Raw genomic sequence first — 18,717 nt, 5'->3', positions numbered from 1 at the left:
AGAGGATCTAAAAAAAGAGAATTAAAATCTGGAAGAGAAAAGCGACAGTGTGGGTTCCTTACTTATTTCCCACACATTGTTAATATTTATATCGCCGCAACTTGAACCTACAGTTAATTTCGATCGACTTGTGCCAGTGATAAATGTTACTTAAAGGTTATCATTTTATCTAAAAATTGCGGATCACCCACCAGTTGCTTAGCATTTCCCTTTGTGAAGAAAATAATTACAAAATTTATTTCAGTAATAATTTTTGTCAGCGATCTTATTAGTGGACGACAGACAACAGAGATCATGGAATTTTTTGTCCTTAGATTGACAAACGCCCTCACAAGTTCAACGTTTACAGCTTTCAAGACATTCTGAGTACACTCGTACAAAGCAATCTTCTAAAAAACAGTTCTTGCTTTTAAGATACACTTTTGAACTCGTATCTCTTTCACACATACTTTGATTTTAAAATAAACAAAAGCTGATTACATTTTCCTTTCAGAAGCTCTACAATTATGTAATTTGCGAAACGAAACGAAACGAAATCATCGACGATGTAAATTGACGACACCTTTAGAACAGCATAGCTACAGCGCCAGATAACTTTTCAAATTATAGATTTGCATTTCATGGTTTAATGGCGCAATTCTTTCTTCTCATAGCCCACGCATAGATTGATCCAATCCACACAAGTGGTGAAATGACCGATTCATCCCTCCGACCGGTGGAGTTCTCTCTTCCGAACCGGCAAGTTTCAAGAAATTTTCGGCCCCCCATCCGCCTTCCCTTCGGTGACGTTTTTCGCAACAAGCACTTTAGAATCCAGCTTCTACTTGCCTCGGCCACAATCTTTTCCTATAACTTAACCACGCTAGACAATGAACGGCATAAGTAATGAATTAATGGCTGTAATGAGGATGATTTGTTATTCCGGCGATATCTCATATCCTACTCCACCATTTCAGCCAGTGTTTCGACGCCTGTTTTGCATTAGCGTGACAACAAAATAAAAGAAATATACCTAGCCACCCCTATCTAATAATAAATGGTGAAAATAAAATGGTCCAAAAATAGTCCCGAATGGCCCAATCCATATCTATTCTGCTCTTTTTTAACTGATGAATGATCACGTTGCGAGCAGAGGTGCCAAGCTTTTAACTGTTTTTCATCGGTAAAGCCATAAAGCGTGACGCGCACTTCCTGTCTCAAGATCATGAAGGGGTCTTCGGTCTTGGTTTTATGGGTCTTCGTTTTCGCTACAACCTATAAAATCGCTGATCTGGCATGTCAGATATCAGCGTTTTAACTGGCCATCAAATCTGCTGCGATCGGCGAATAAAATTGTCAGGTTGTCACCAACTTTAGGGAAAAATAGACGCTATTGAAGCGATGACTCGAGCTTCCTTTAGAATTTGTTGTGGACTCAAAGGCGATTTTTCATGCGAGGTCGCAAACTAGTTTTCGTAGCTGGTGGTTTCGTTGGGGAGAGCCTGAGCAAGTTACGAAGTCGCGAGGGGACTGATAAACAAACAAAAAAGAACGTCGTCACGCAGGCTACACAAATGGTACTCTTTGTTCAGTTCAAACCAACATTACAATCGCTTGTACAATAATAGTAGTGACTATAAAGGCAATATTCAAACAACTGTTGTTAAGGGTAAGAGGGAGGTGCGGATTATGAAACAAAAATCTACTTATACTGGTTACTACTCTTATATAGTAATTACCGGCTTGATACAATCGCACATTACCTGTAAACAAAGCTGCAGCCAAATCCCGAAAATATGACACCAAAGAGAGTTGATACGTATAGCCGTACCCACCCACCCCCGTTTCACTTTAGGGGAGATTGTACGGCTACACGTAATTAGTTGCACGTGTCAAGAAAAGTTTTGGCCGACAAAACCTTCATGATGAAAAAATTCACACGATGCGAAGGAACAATCACTTAAGCGAGGTAGGTTTGTCTTAATTAAAAACTAGTTCAGACTTTTTAAGTTCGGGTTGATCATTAGTTGACTTAGTTCGCGAATTTTGCTCGGAACGTCAGCTTTCAAACACTTTACGGTGTCCAAATTACGTTGTCAACTTAGTCGATAACACCAATTTACCCTGTTATACTCTCCCACCGACGCAGTACCGCAATTTCTTTAGAAACTTTATTCATTAGTTTGCAATGAACTTCTGACCTAAAAGCAGTTTATGTTTTTGTCGCGTCTGAATGAAACAAGTGGAGGTTGGGGATCATTTTGAAGTATTTTAAAAGTTTCTTAGAATGACGAATTTAACTGCATGCGTGATTGTACATTGCGGGGGTGAAATGTGGTGGAGGATGGAATCGATCGTTCTTTTCCTTCTGTGCCGTTTGTAGTGCTGACTGTCGCTCAATTTATAGGGTGCGGTGGTGGCCCTCTTGAACGACAGAAGCAGGGTGGCCACGTTTTTCGAAGAACTGGCACACCGACTATTATCTATTGGAAAAACCAAAGACGTCGCTACGTAAACGACGAGGTCTGACAGACATGCTCGTTCCCAGAATCCTCGTCTTTATCGGTCACATGGTTGATGGAAACAAATGTCAGAATGCCTTACAAATGATAGTCTAGTCGTGCGCGATGCCATCTCCACGCTCCACGCAGGAAAGTGGCTCGCTTCCAGCCGATTTCTGAAGAAAAACGGGTGACTGATAAAATAATTATTGACCTTGCTTATCGTGAAATATCGAGACTCGTTAGATCGACCTTCGGCCTGGGAAAACTTGTGATCTCCACGCCACCGCGATTTTTTAGTTAAGCTCGTCTCGTAAGTGTTTCAACAATCGAGATGTTTCTACCCTTTTGAAAGGGGCAATGACGAGGATAGTTTTTTAAAGTTCTAGGGTAATCTGTGGGGAATTTTGATGAGAAAAGCGTTAGCTGGGAAATCTTAGCGATATCAGTCGGAAATCTGACCAGCGGTGTCACATTTCATAGAGAAAATTTTTGTGTCAAACATACATATTTTCAATCTCCATGTCGCGCGAAGCGAATTTTGAAAGCTAGAGGCTCTTCCGTGCAAGTGATGGATATCATGGGGGGAAAAAATTGGATTAACTTGCAATCTTTCTAACGGAATTTTAAGTTAATTTTCTAAAGAGGTTGATTGAATCGGATTTAATGAAAAATCGGATAAAGTATGTACGAGAAATTCTCTGGAAAGAACTGATGTTGAAGCGGATTTACTCAGTCCGAAAAACATAAGCGAGGAATGGTCAAATTCGGCGTCGACCAGGGGGAATTGAGCTTTGACTAGATCTTGGGTGGGGTGGGTATTCCCTCGTAGTATTCTCGTCCCCAGATTCTACCGTGTAACTGAAACGTAGTACAACCGCTTGGCCGTGGAAGGTCTGGGTATAAAACTACCCTCGTATGGACTCTCCAATCATTACTTTAGCAGCGTTTTGAACGGAAGCCGGAAAGGAACAATCCAAAAATATTTTGCAAATCCGAAAAAATATTTAGAATCGATATCTCGATTTTATATAGAAAAATAGCTTTTGAAAAGGTTCCCAAATCGAGAAAACAATGTCAAATCTGGGACTGCACTAGACACATTCAAAAGGAGCCTCAAGACCCTTCTTTTTAGACAAGCTTTTTATCGTTTTTTGTAACTTTTTATTTATTTTCAAAATTGTAAAGCGCCATAGAGCTTTTAGGATATGGCGCTCTAAAAATTTATATATTATTTATTTATATATTAATCCTGGCTTAATTCGTCGATCCACCAATAACCTTCATGAAATTCAAAAAGTTGCACTAGGTCTACTTGAAGTCACTACGCGAACGGACTAAATGGTACCACGATGTTCTGAAACAAATTTGGAAAAGAATTTGTGAGCAATGAACTATTCTACCGTCGATGTATTGTTCAGTTTTTTGAAAAATACCATGGTATTTCTATGAACTTAAGGACTCTAAAGAGAAGGTTGCGTGACTCTGGGTTGAGAAAGAGAAATGAAGTTTATTTAGAGCACGAAGTTTAGGAGATAATTGAACGTGAAATCGAAGGCCCTTCATCGCATCTTTTTCTAAAAACTTAACAATAGTATCATAACGAAATCCTCTTTCAAATTAATGTTCAATGGCAGATCTTTTATTTGACGAATTTCCACATCGATGACAGAGTAGCTCATTGCTCACAAATTCTTTTCCCTTTTCGGCTTCCGTGGTTTTGTTCAGAAAACGGGTATAAATTTTGAACGACCAGATCGAGTGTGGTTTTCAAGAAAGCATCGAAAGCGTATAAACATATTCGTCTTTTCAACTCCAAAAGAAAAGCGAGTGCCGATGACCAAAACTTGTCCCTCTTGATAAATTTTCTTAACCTCGGCTAAAATAGCGCTACAATAAAGCCAGTCAAGCCAGGGGTGAGAAAAAGTTTTGTTCTGCGCATGAAGTTTCAATAAAAGAATAATTAATTATTTGACCCATGAGTATTGACCCCCACAGCATCTAAAACAAGAGCTACACGTCAATACAGCGGTGAGATAAGTTTATTAAATACAACACTGGAAGATCTATCATCGTTACTGGACAAAAACTTTCACAAGACGTTTTTAATTTATACGAGTAAACACGGCAACGGAGAAAAATTTATCGCGGACCAACTACAAGCTGACAGGGCAAGATGAAAGGAGAGAGTTGTGGCGACTTGGAAGTATTTGCTTCAGTTTTAACCCTTTACTCCCTTACATCAGTATGCATATTCTCCGTACTGTTCTCCTTACGTTTCCGACAGTACCAACAAGGAGAGTTTGACAATCAAGGGCTTCTTTAGTTGGTGATCATTTCCTTTGTTCTCGTGACCTACATGTGTGATTCCGGGATGATATTGTAAGGAGAAATTAGATGCTAGTCACTCTGAGAAGTCAGAGGATAGTTAAGCCTCACTCTTTTCATCTTAGCTTTAACTCTCCCTACGAGATTTACACACTTCCTGGTAGATTAGTAAGGAAAATTTGCTGTTATATTAACAAAACCTTTGAATGAAAAGGCGTGATATTTGTTATCACCTGTTTTTATTGAGTGTATTGATTAAGTAAAGGATGCTTTTGAGTTAATAGGCATCTTATAAGGACGAGCCCGCGTTGCTAGCTCTCTATTGATAATCCGCCCGCCAATGTATGATTTAGAGTTAGAGTGGACGACAATGGGAGAGGGTAGCGAAAAACACGATTTCTATTGCCCTACCCCTCCCCTCTCATTTCTTTTGACCATCCCTCAATCCCTCTCCTCTCTTTCTACCAGCCTTCCACTACAGCAAAATTAAAAGATGGCAGTTATAATTTACTAGCTCCCCGGTATCACGCCTGTTCTGCAGGCTACAAATTTAAAAGATGAACATTTGTCCTAACCAATAAATAATGTTATAGGGTAGCAAAAAGCAAAAAGTCACAAGAGAAAGTGTTCAGAAACTTCTTAAAATGTCCTTAACCCTAACCCTAACCCTAACCCTAAGGTGTGTGAGAAAGAGTTCAAGCAATTCCTCTACAAAACCTTAAGTCCTATCTGCTGGCAGTTGGTCCCTTGTTTTATTCAATATCTTCAGGTCTAACAGGGTCCTTTAGTGGGACAATGGACTTCTGGTCTTTGTCACGTGACAGTGCTTTACGCATGTCTATATTCCATAGAGAAAAAATACCATTAGTGACTACCACACCATTCAATTATCTTGTGTTCTCCAGGGAGGAGGAGTTTCTGTATGAATGCTAGGCTGGTTGTGTGCCACAGGGACTTGGGAATACCACACCAATTTCAGATGAGTTTTGCAATCCTTCTTTATAAACTTGACAACTCTAACTAACAAAGATATTCTTGCATACCAAATACACTTAACTGGGCCAAAGAGAGATGATGTCTGTTTGTTACAGTTGAAAAATACAAATCAGTTTCTGAGATTCTTAAGTGGGCAGGACCTTGATTTAGAGCATTTCCTGTCCTGGCAGTCACTGCCCTAGTCCAATTGTAGAGTCATTCCATTTTATCAGTTTATTACTCACCATCAGCTTTGTCAACTCCATTCTCCAATGGAGGTTAACCTCCTGACAGAAAGTTATTTTTCATCTGCAAATTTGCAGTCTAGCTGACCAATTTCAGTACATGACTTATGGCCATATAAAATGCCAACTGTTATCAGATTACTCAGTTATTCACTCCTAGGATTTAGTTTCTTGCATGAAAGACAAAACCATCTTTAGAGTAAATTTCAAATTAGAAATAGAATTCTTACCAAAGGCATCTTCATCTGGATCTCCTGAATAGTACTCAAGGACTCGTCTATAAATCACATAACCTAGTTGCTTGTACATGTCTACAGCAACATTGTTACTCATGCGCACAAATAAGTCCACAAAAAAAGCATCTTTCCTAAAAAAAAGTTCAAGATATATATATTGAGTGCATTAATTGAGAGAAAAATTATTGTATCTATGATAACACCCTTGTCACAAAGTAACATGGTCATTAGACATCTAGATCAAAGAACTATCCCACAACATTTCCAAATCCACAGCTGTTTCTTATCCATACCTGAAGGATGTTCAGGTGTTGCTTTACACTACTCTCCTCTTATTAAATTTCTTAACCCCTACAAGTGATAAACATCTAATTTCTCCCAACATTCTCACCCCTGAATCAAACATTAAGGTCATGAGAATAAAGGAAATGACCACAAACTCAAGAAGTACCTGATTGTTTGACTAATTCTCTACTTAAGGATCATAGGAAATGTAGAAAGATCAGTATGGAGAACTTGTATTCTCATCTTAGTGTGCAAAGGGTTGAAGTGAAGACCTCAAGAACTGTATTTTTGCGTTTGAGTTCCCAAACCACACAATCCTCTGGAAATTTTATGTCCAATGCAGTGTCTCTGATAACAGCTACTTGAAGATCAGCTTTTTGATCAGGACTGGACATTTAATTTAAGGTAACTTATCAGTCCAGGTCACTTTTTAGAATTCAGTCTTAGACAGATGACCAACAGGTCCTTTTTTTTTAAGGTTAATAAGCCTTTGACACAGATCAATTTTGGTGTAAAGTAAAGCACAAGTCATCTCTGGCTAGCCTCTAATTACTGCATAGTGATCTATAGTTTATCCACTAGATAGCCTTACACATGTTATACATTATCAGGCTTTCCATTCAGTGAATAATTCTAACTCTTTCAAAAATGCAGTGCCTTACTTTTCTGAGATCTCTTCCAAGTTGGAAATCAGCTTTGCTGCTAGTCCAAGTCGTCGATACTCAGGGGCTACGGTTACTGCTGTCACATGACCATGCCATTCTTCTTGTTGCACACTTCCTTCAGCTTTTCCCATAACTGAAATTTAAATAGTATTGGAATGCTTACCATTTACACCTGAAAAATGGTACCTCTAGTCTCATGGTAAAATCAAAATAGATTGATAAAGTTGTATGTTGTGGGCCACAAGATAGCATCATGGTTTTTTCTTTCTACAGCATCTCAGTGGGTTGGAATCATAAGCCCTCTACTTTAATTGCCTGAATGCATGCTTATAGATTGGTGCAATTACAAATGGTTTGTAGAAAGTGCATTATAAACAGTGTGGTTCATAGCTAGTAAAGATGACAGCTTCTGGAGCTTTTAGAGAAATATCCCCAGCCCCATCCCCACCAGAGTCCAACATGCTGATAACTAGACCCTGAATCAAAATAGCCTGTGCTTATTTGCCTTCACTTTCATTTTAATTGGTGACATTGAAGACTTATAATGTTAAAATGAAAAAGTCACAAATGTTAATTTTCATCCCTCTCAATATAATCGGTCAGACTTTAAGCCACTATCCAACACTAGTTCAAGGCGTCATTCGGAGTCTCAATATTATCATAATTCTGACTTAAAAGTACATATTAAAAAGAAAAACAGTTCAATATTTTAGCACTTACTGTAACCCATAATTTGTCCTGTAGGTGATTCTGTTACTTGAAAATACTCTGGCCAGTGTGCCAGATATTGAAGATAGAATGCTAGTCCATACTGCAGTAATGTTAAGAAAAAAATTTGGGAAATGTTGCTATAAATAAAAACTATTGTATATTAAATTGTAATTACTTCATTTTTTTTGTACAAATACATCATAAGATCCATTGTTCTTATTTTTCCAGAGGTTCTATTCCAAAATGGGCAAAGTTGGTACTGGTTTAATACTTCTAAACTTTTGGAAATGAAAATTACATCTAAGGATACAGTTTCAGTCAAGGGATCTAAGTTCCTGGAAAAAGAAATGGAAACAAACACAGTCACAAATTAAGTTGATCGCATTTTCTTGAATGTATTCAAATTGGAGGGCAAGGAGAATAAATTTATCCTTCTGTCTTGCTAACTTTCCAACATAATTATTTCATTTTTTTCACGTTCCCCTCATTTCATTCAGTCATCATCATCACCATTTGATTGCTGTCAAGATCATCACACATTGCTCTACCACTGGCTCTTCAACCACATGACTGAATTATTCCAAGACAAGGCCAATGTCATGTTAGGGTATCAGGGTGTGTTGGTTGGATGATATAAAAAGTTTTCTAACTTCAGCAGATTAAAATACCTCATTGTCAAAGGATAATGTTACCTGGGGTAATGAATAGTTAATGGTAGAGTTAATTTTAAGAAAATTTCCATGAGAGCAATAGAGGACTTTTTTTCCATGTTTACATAACTCCATCTTAACACGATGGGACTGGGGAGAATTCGAGAGAGTTATTCAATTCTGAGACACAAACCTACCCAAAGGGTCAACTTAAAGCTATGTTAAAAAAAACCCAGAAAAAGCATAGAAATAACCATAGAAACCATGTCACAAGTGAAGTGCAGGCTTGCAAAATTTTGACCTTGATTTTAAAAGAAGTAGGAATCATACAAAGATGTTGTAATGTTGTTAATTAAATGCAAATTAGAATTTGAAGAGTTTTGTTGCAAATTCTGCAGCTTGGTCAAGATACCTTGGTCTGTTCAGTAATCAATGACTGAAGAAGTCAAAATGGGGCAAGAGCGTCAGTGACACAAACAACTGCGCCTCTTATACCACTATTTTGTTCATACCACATTTTGATATCATCTACGATCTACTACTGAACGGACGTACGGAAGTATGAAATCTATTTGTTGAAAAGACATCAGGTCATAGTTGCATTTTATGCCATTCACTTGGCTAAGCAATGTCAATGAACTGAATATACACTGTGCTCTTCTGATATTCAACTGTTATTCCCATCGCATTTACCCGATATCAGACACTTCAACGTTAACGAAAATATATCATCGTACTCACACATTGCTGAAATGAAACATATCCTCGCATCTGAAAGGTCTAACAGTGGTCATTTTAGAAAAAGAAAATTGGCCACACATTCACAGATACATTTGAAGCGAACAACTGGCAAATACTACAAGGCGTCAACATACTCCTGACGAGACTAGTAACCAGTCTCACCAATCACCCCTCCCCTGAAAGTAGTACGTGACATCAGCATTTGGCTCTCCCATGACAAAAATAAACGTAAAACAACCAGATTTCTTTTTGCGGTTAAAATTCCAATGCGCTAGACGTTAGTGAAGTCTGATATCCACAACGTAACCGCGCATTATGAAAATAAAATGTTTACAATGTGAAGTTACCAAATTTCATTACAAATTATTTGTAGGCGGGGGCTTATGCAATTACGCACATCCGATTCCATCTCAATTTTTTAAGTTTTTGATCCACGCTGAGTCGATAAAATGGCCATTCTAAAGATATGAGTCCAATTTGAGCCAGCGAGGGCTCACGTTAACGTCAGTTTATTTAGTGATAAAAATAGTAAGGAATCAAGCAGCTGCCTTGAGAAACTGAATTGCGTGACATCACATCCGTTGTAAATTGCGTTTTCATTTCACAAGAAACTTCGAACCTTTTAAGGCCGTAAGAGGGGTTAAGCTGCCGAAGAATTCTATTGCAAAGGTACCCACAAAATTCCCTATTTCAATAATTCTTAGCTTGAACAATTAGTTAGATTGATTCCCCTGCGATGCGACATTGTGGAAACTTTCACCACAGGCGCGATATGTCATGCGAGACATATGACTAAATCTTGTCACGACTCGCCAACGACAGATCGTTTTTGTCCCAAGTGAGTAGCACACGACATTGTATAACATTTTTTACGAAAAGGACGCCGACTTCGTCAACTGCGTGGAAAAAATATTTTAACCACACAAGTTTGTTTTCCCACTTCAATTTTCGCGGCACGTGCAGAGTCGATTGTCATAGAAATGAGGCCGTGTCATGTTTTGTGAGGACGAAAATAACATGGCGGTCGCTGTTATTTTGGGGAAGGGTTGATAGGGTTAAAACGGTTTTACAGCCATATTTTACTGAATTGAAGGATTACAAGATATTCAAGCCAGGTAATCATGTTTTACCTTTCTCCATGGACGCTTTTCGGATTAATTTTTTGTACCGCCTACTTCGTTTTGGTCTTGTGTGGTTTCGGGAGAAAAGGCGATCAGAGGAAAGTGAGTCAGAAATCCAATGAGGAATCGGTGTCCTCGACGAAATACTGCGACGATGAAATCGAGGAAACACAAGCGAGGATAGCCGACCAGAAGTTGAATAGCATTGATCTTGGAAATGACTCGCAAGGCGGCAGATCGGACACGCAAAGGCAAATTCACGAAGGCACGTTATCATGCGAAATACCTTATGCTAACAATTCGTTAGAGAGTTCAAAACAAGCACCTGCCCACAGTGATGAAGGGGACAATTTAACAGTGAAACAAATTCTTGCACCTGTGAAATGCAATGCTTCTTTGCGCAGTCAAGATACCTTGAATCTACAAGAGTTTAATATCTCCGAGGACTTTGTCACAGAGAGAGGGGAAATCCGAGGTCGAGGGAATAACACATCGAACTCGAACGCGAACGAATATTTTTCAGAATTTTTAGAAGGGAGTACCAAGCATTTTGAAGAATTGAAATTTTCTCGTGAGAATCAGGGTGAAATATCCAACATCGTTACGAAGACCTCTGTGGGCACGGTTTCATCAGCTCCGGAGGAATATAACTTTGCAGCGTTTGAGAATGAGCAACCAATATTGCACTCTGAACCATGTGTCGACGCTGTGGAAGCAAATTATTCCGAGACAGATTTAAACAAAAACAGCTTATTCGGTGACTTCGCAGAATTGTTGGTTACCAAAGCTGCGACAAATGCCTTAAGTGACGTCGACCTGGAATTGAGAGCCAATGTTTTGGCTGAAAACATTTCCACACAGATAGTTTATGATGCCATTGGTCAGTTATCAGCTGATTCTGGCAAAGAAGAATTTGACGCAGAAAATGTCCAGGAAATACACAGTTTTGCGGGAGATGTGATTAATTCTTTGTTCCAAGGTGCCACTGGCAAGGTTTCTTTGGTTAAAGATGTTGAGAGTTTTGCCAAAGATTTGAGTGAACAAATTATTAGCGAGGGTGTACTCATCTACACTGCAAAACAGAAGTTTGAGCAAGGGAGAAAGAAAAAGGTATCACTCGGTGAAATCAGAATTTTCAGTGAAGATGTTGTGAGTGAAGTTTTATCAGATGGCATTGAAGAGGCAGCTCTACTGAAAGATGAACACATGGAGGATTACTTGAACAATAAAAACACTGCCCAGGTTACTGGCTTGGAGGACCCAGTTCCACACAATGCTGACAGTTCAGGTGATGAAGTTTGTCAAGCTGCTTATCAAGAAGTCGCCATATCAAGCTCCTTACAACCCCATTTCAGTGGTGTAGTGGAGAATCTGGTGAATGGGGCAATCTATGAAGCTTCCTTGCGAGTAAGGGCTCATCCAGAGAATGAACCATTACAGGAGTCAGAGTTACAACCATACTCACAAGATGTTTTGGAATCTCAAGTCGATGAGACAGTGAAGGAGTTAATTTTTTCAGCTGTAAACGAAGCTGCTGATCATGAGAACCAAAAAAGCAGCATTGCCCAGGAAACAATGCCAATGATTCAGAATGAGCTTGAATCTCAAGTGGGGTCATATGTGGATAATGCTTTACAGAATGCAGTCAGCGAAGCTTCTGTGAAAGTTCTAGAAGGACATAGTGAAGCTACTCACCAACATATAGTATTAAATGGTCATGTTGATCTCTCTCAACACTCTGTTGTGGAGTCACACAGCTGCCAAAGTACACCTGAAGATGTTGGTCCAGTAGAAAAGGAAACTGAAATTGTAGACCAATCAGAAGGATATGATATTGTGCCTTCTAAACACAAAAATTTACAAACAGAATTAACAGGGCAGAAAAGTGGTGATAATGGTGACTTCTGGAGAAGGAGTTTGATTTTAGACTTAGAAGGAGATGAGGAATTTGATGAGGCAGTTGAAAGTGAAAAATCTTTGCCAAGTGCAGGAGATTCAACCTCACCTACCAATGATGACGAACTTATTTCTGATGAAGATGTAGAGTTTATAGATTCTTCGGAAGATGAAGTCATTGATCATGCAGAGGATGCCAAACTGGGAGCAGTTGGGGGGTCAAATGCAGCAAAGCATGGAAGAAGTGATGATGACAGACTAGAAATTGAAGATGACATTGATGATGTCGATGAGGATGATGATGATGACACTGATGATGATGATGAAGAGTTGTTTGTACCACAGTCAACTGTAGATGGATTATGTGTGAGTAAACCTAAAGATAAGAAGAAAAAGCATAAAACACTTCCAAGAGCAAGGATACAATCAGGTTAGATAACTGTTGGCAACTTATTTCATTTATTTTATTTGCTAAAAAGCAGTCTTTAATTACAAGTAATATTGCATTGATTAAAAAATTTGTTAACGATAAAAAAATAATTATAAGTAATGTAGCAAGGAAACTTTGACTTATGCCAAGTTTTTTTTTCATCCCTGGTTCAAATTTTAGTTCCTAAATAAATGTTTTCTTGTGTGGTAATTCTTGGAAATGTAAATACCACCAAGAGCATCTACCCTTCCATGTATGTCATACCAAACTTCTATGTTTTGTAAGTCAGTGAATAATGGTACACCACTCTTGAAAGTACTGCTTTGTTTTTTTACTGCAAGCTCAGTTTAAAAAAATGTCTTCTTTGTTTGAAAGCATTTGCTTGACTATCTTGAATTTAGCATTCATGAGTTAAAAGGTTGAGATTTTTTAAAATTACATGAACTTTAGAGCTTGACTTTAATAGGAGTTCTGTTGACCAGTGTCTTAATGAGTCAAAAATTCTTTATTCAATTATTTACATTTAGCTGGATCACATTACAACAGTGCTGTGGTGATAGACAATGGCTGTGGTACCATTAAACTCGGCATGGCTGGGGAAAAGAAACCTAGTGTTGTACAACCGGCTTTGTATGGAATTCCTAAAAGATATTCATTGCAAATGGCTGGACTGGACAATAAAAAAGACAGACAATTTGGGGATGCTGCTGCTATGAAGGCTGGCGTTATGCAACTTGGTAAGTTAATGACAGAATACTTGTATGCCAGTTTATTTAGGAAGGTAAAGTCTGTTAGCCAAGTGGCCCATCCAGCTGGAGCTGATCTCAGTTTCCAGAAATGAGATGACTAGGACTATTACTACTCCTACCTGCCAGTCAATTGCAAGGTTACCCACCAGCATTTCTTCAGCCTTCCCTAACAATTGGCCACTACCCATTTATACTCCTTTTGTGAGATGACCCAGAATTACTCAGCTAAGCCTCAAACCCAGACCTGTTGACCAGGAGTCCAGCGCACAAATCATTAGGCTGCAATGTCTCACAAATGCTAGGTTCTGTACTCCTTGAAAAATTTTGGTTGATGTAACATTTTTATATGTGAGGCTCACTGAAGAAAATCCAATCAATAAATGAATATTAATCACATATAATGTTAAATAAACTTTTCAAAAATATATTTGATCCTGGGAAAAGCAGTGATGAAACTTATGAAGGAGTTTCCATTGTGATCTTTCTTTCTCCAGCCTTTAAGAATGATTACTTAATTTTTTTTATTTCATTTGAAGAGTACCCAATGAAAGCAGGACTTATTGAAAACTGGTCTGACATTGAAGATATCTGGGAATACATGTTGTACAGTGAGCTTGGAATTGAGGAGGGAAGCAATCCAATTTTGGTCACTGAAGTTGCCAATACTCCAAGGAAGAACAGAGAGAAAATGGCTGAGGTGAGATTTCATTGGATGTGTGTATGCAATGCAAGGACTATGTTCCTGTGTCTATTGATACCTTGATTGGCAATGTCTTGCACTAGTGAAGTTCTGTCAATATGATGAAAAATTTCACCAAATGAATTTAATTATCTAGAAATCCTTTGCAGGAAGATGGTAGGGGTTTAGCTGTTTTAACTCCCAGAAAGAATTTCACCCACAATGTAACGATATCAAATTGAATACAATATCAAACATGCAAATAATGAGGAAATAGAAAAATATAAATTAAGGAATTATAAGGTGATCCAAAACCAAACTCTCTGAACTAACATCAAAGGAATTTTATAGTCAAAAGAAGGAGAATTACTAAATAAATGAGATCTTGGGAATGTTAAGTTTTTCAGTACTATTCTCATCAATTAGTGATTGTCAAAATCTCTATCTGTTAAGAAAGGAAAGGAACTGAACTGAGAAATATAGAACTTTCTTTTGAATAAGGACTGAAATATTAAATCAATTGTGTAACTAGGTTACTTTGTCAGAAAGTGGTTTTAAGCCATCTCAGTGTTGTTGTTTTTGATAGCCAGATTCAGTCAATCAACTTACTGATCACAAATATTGGAATACATGAAACAATTTGGTAGACTTCAAACTAGGCCAAATTTAATATTTAACTTAACATAGTTTACAACACTATACAATTTATAACACAATACAAATATTAAAACTTAGGTAGTGAGTGCGAGTTGAGGTCATCCAAATAGCAAAGCTCCCACCCCACCCTCCTCCCCTAAAAAAGAAATACGTTGACACATGATATAACAAGGTCCATACTAGGTAAAAATGATTTCTTAATGTGCAAAAGTTATAATAAACCTGTATAAAAATTAAGCATAAAGGTTTTAAGAGTATTATGAAATAATTTCTTGTGAATTTACAGTAAATTTTTTGATAGAAGGAAGTAAATAATTCTAAAATGCCAGCCGCCAAATTTTAACGAGTGTAGACCATATTGTGAGGCTGACTCCTGGTTGTCTCTTTGATGGTCTCTAGTCTTGCAGATGTATAGTTGTGTATCATATTTTGGATTGCAGATTTTATTTGAGCACTTAAGTGCTCCTGCCATGTATCTTGCCAATCAACTTGTATTGTCTCTGTACGCCTCTGGCTTGACAGTGGGCATGTGCCTGTCCTCTGGGTTCTCTGTCACTCAAGCTGCAGCAATTTATGAGGGATGTCTGCTGGCACATACTGTCCAGGAACTTGACATTGGAGGCCAGTCACTCACAGACAACCTCCAGAAACTGCTAAGGGATAACAAAGGTCACAACTTCAATTCCTCTTCTGGCTGGCAGATTGTGAATAACATGAAGGAAAAAATGGCATATGTGGCTCAAGGTAAGCTTAAAATAGGTGTAATATTTAAAATTTCAAAGAGTTTTACTCGTGAGTTTTTAATTTTGTAAATAATAAATGTACATTTTGAGTGTGGGATATTTTAGATCACTTCAATTGTCATCTAGGTACAAACAACAAGCTGCTATCTACTTAATAAAAAAAGATGGAAAAGTTTGTATTCTGTTACTACTTAGTGAGCCAAAGATTCAAGTCTGAATTTGTCTACTGAAGTGTATCATTGCTTCTCTTGCATTATGACACAAGGAATGTTTATTTATTACTGCTTTTTGATGGAAGAAAGTTTGTTGATAGTAACCCCAGCTCCCCCCTTCTCATAAACAACCTTCCACCTCCTGCATCCTTGACTTCATCTCTTTATTTAATGATGAAACACAACTGACTACAGATTAGCATATGCTCACAGTTTTGCCCCTCCCCCTGCATCCTACCCTCACAAACACCTGCACCCCTCACACTCTATTCACTGGACCTTTCACCCCCTTGTTTCCCTGTCCCAATACAATATACTATAGTTTCGTTGTCTTTTTTTTGTTTGTTTGTTTATTTTTACAGATTATCCCAGTGAGTTGCGTCAGCACAAGACAAGTGCTGCACTGACTCAGCACTACAAGCTGCCAGATGGGCAGTTTGTAGACATCAGCAGTGAAATGATAACCACTGCTGAACCTTTGTTTACTCCTGAAACTCTTCTTGGAGCAGATGACACTGTTGCCTCACAGTTCCCTATTCACAAACTGGTCAACAATGCATTCAGGAGGTGAGATGAATTCCTTTATCTTTTTTTTCTGTAAATGAATTGTAAACAAAGCCTAAGCTGAGTGATTTTAAGCCTTTTACTTCCATGAGCGACCAAGACAGAAATTCCCTTTACAATATCAATACAATATCAAGCAGACAAGTGGTGAGAATAAAGAAAAATATCAATAAGGGGACTGTTAGTTGATTCAATACCAAATTCTCCATAATACAATCACAAGAATTATATGGCAGACAGTAAGGAGAATTACTAATGAGATCTTTGGGGTGAAAGGGTAAAGAAGTTACATTTTCTTTAACTTTAGTCCTTTACCTATAGCGTAAGCTTGATCACAAGATCTGCAACTGGTTAGTTTTAGAAGAAAAATGTTTTTAATTGAGCTTTGGTTTATTTTGAATCCTGGATTGTTTTAATAAAGGTTCTATGATTATTTGCTTATTGCCCAGATGTTCTCCAGAGCTTCAAAGTGTTATGAGCCGAAACGTTGTATTATCTGGCGGTACGACTCTAATGAGAGGACTGGTGCCAAGACTCGAACACGAACTCAGCAAAATCAACCCCAAGGTACGAACCGTACGTGCGCCTGACAATAGAAGGTATTCCGCTTGGATTGGAGGCTCAATATTGGGTGCCCTGTCGACTATAGACAGTATGTATGTCACAATTGATGAATATGCTGACTATGGAGGGCGAATTGTGAATCAGAAATGTTTCTGACGTGATTATTGCAAGGAACATCATGTCCACAATCCATGAACATTTTTTTTAGCATATAATGGTTGTAGCCCAAAGCGAAGAAAGTAATTTTGAGCAATCACAGTTTGTGGCAAATTAAAATAGTATGCCGTGTCATTGTTAGTAAATCAAAATAGAAGTTGCTTGTTTTCCCTGAATTTGATATACATAAAGTGAGTGGAGTGTTTTGGATCAAAGTTTTTATTAATCATTCTATACAAACCCCAGGAAAGGTTAAAACAAGCCGATTTTGACTGAAATTTATGGACGAGTGTCTATTGAAATGGAAGAGTCACTGGCCATTTTATTGATTTAAGGAAAACTTTTTGATGACCCGGGAATAGGTATTGGTTATTATTACCGATTAAGTTGTGGACATTTTTATAAAAAATATCACCCCCTCATAAAAATGAATGAAAGAAAAAGGAAAATAACCGGGAAAAATACTGGCTCAAAGCCTTCTCCAAAATTGTTTTCGGACGACAAACAGTCGTTGAAAGTTAAAGTTGAAATTAGCCATTCAATATTCGTAATTATGATAATGATAATATCAATGATGTCTCGAAAAGCTCAAAACTAGTTATAATTTTTTTTTAGTATTATACATAAAGGATTAGTCCACGCCTATTATTTCTAATTCTTGTAGACGAATTTCTAGAATGCGTAGAGCTGAAGTAAAATTACAATGTAAGGTTAATCGTACAAAGTTCATTTCTATTGGTGTATTTTAATGTATATGGCAGTCCTTTGCCTGTAGAGTTCCAATTGTTTGCAGTTTTTGGAAGCAAAATTTTCTAGATATACATGTACACGATCGAATAATTTGTAATCCATGTTTAATTAATGCCTTACATTTCATGCAACTACATGTAAATGTTGCATGGGAAGGATGGTTTAATTGCTTTCTTCCCGCCCAGTTTTTCGTAAGGTAGCTCAGTATTGGTTTAAAGATTTTCGCTGTAAGTCTGCGAAATGGTAGGATAGTCTGCGTAACTGGTGTGCAGTGAGAAGGGAGAGGGGAAATTTAATTTCCAACGCTGGAGTTTAATCAGGCAAAAGACTGTATAGATCGATGGGAATTAAAATTATCTGAGAAGCTATCCATGAATATTGGATAATTTTTGGTACAGTTGTGTTACGATTAGTTTGAATTTGAAATATATGAGTCTGTAAGAAGCGCATGTACGAAATATAAGCGAAAACTTGTAAAAATTCCTTAATTTCGTCATTAAGATAAGACGGAACGGAAAAACCCTGAATTAGGGAAAAATATAGAAATTTCGAAAAGGAGGTTTCTTTGGAATCCTCAAGATCGAGCTGTAAGATGTTCACGTTATTTCAAACAAGGGTTATGCACGAATTAAGGCAGTCGTGTTTTTAATCATCTTAAATGCCAAAAGTAATGCAAAAATGTGACCCAACAACTAATTATGTCGGTGTGATATGAGATTGTCATCAAAAATTTGAATTATCCTGAACATCTCCATGGATGATTTTGGTGGCGTATTAAGTTAAGATCAATTCGGAAATGCTACACAAATGCACAATTTGCAAATTCAATGATCAATATTAATATTCGTAGTTAATCAATGCTATTAAAATTTTAACAGAA

General features: G+C 37.7%; 2 protein-coding genes across 2 annotated transcripts; one reads left to right on the top strand and one right to left on the bottom strand.

Moving 5' to 3' along the window:
* Positions 1-4,504: 4,504 nt before the first annotated feature.
* LOC131770156 (N-alpha-acetyltransferase 20) lies at positions 4,505-9,481 on the bottom strand. Its single transcript, XM_059085860.2, has 6 exons — positions 9,317-9,481; positions 8,236-8,260; positions 7,935-8,025; positions 7,212-7,347; positions 6,259-6,395; positions 4,505-5,646 (listed from the first exon to the last, which is right to left on the bottom strand). Exons 1-6 carry the CDS (start codon positions 9,394-9,396, stop codon positions 5,561-5,563), a joined length of 555 nt encoding a protein of 184 aa, XP_058941843.2. The 5' UTR covers positions 9,397-9,481; the 3' UTR covers positions 4,505-5,560.
* A 309-nt stretch (positions 9,482-9,790) lies between these two features.
* Positions 9,791-18,717, top strand: LOC131770162 (uncharacterized). Its single transcript, XM_059085869.2, has 7 exons — positions 9,791-9,985; positions 10,410-12,763; positions 13,291-13,500; positions 14,049-14,209; positions 15,289-15,592; positions 16,166-16,370; positions 16,817-18,717. The coding sequence occupies exons 2-7, from the start codon at positions 10,438-10,440 to the stop codon at positions 17,085-17,087; spliced, it is 3,477 nt and encodes a 1,158-aa protein (XP_058941852.2). The 5' UTR covers positions 9,791-9,985; positions 10,410-10,437; the 3' UTR covers positions 17,088-18,717.

Source organism: Pocillopora verrucosa, chromosome 13 (assembly GCF_036669915.1).
Source record: "Pocillopora verrucosa isolate sample1 chromosome 13, ASM3666991v2, whole genome shotgun sequence".
NCBI lineage: Eukaryota > Metazoa > Cnidaria > Anthozoa > Scleractinia > Pocilloporidae > Pocillopora > Pocillopora verrucosa.
Note: the sequence above shows the minus strand (reverse complement) of the source record. Positions and strands in the feature narration are given on the sequence as shown.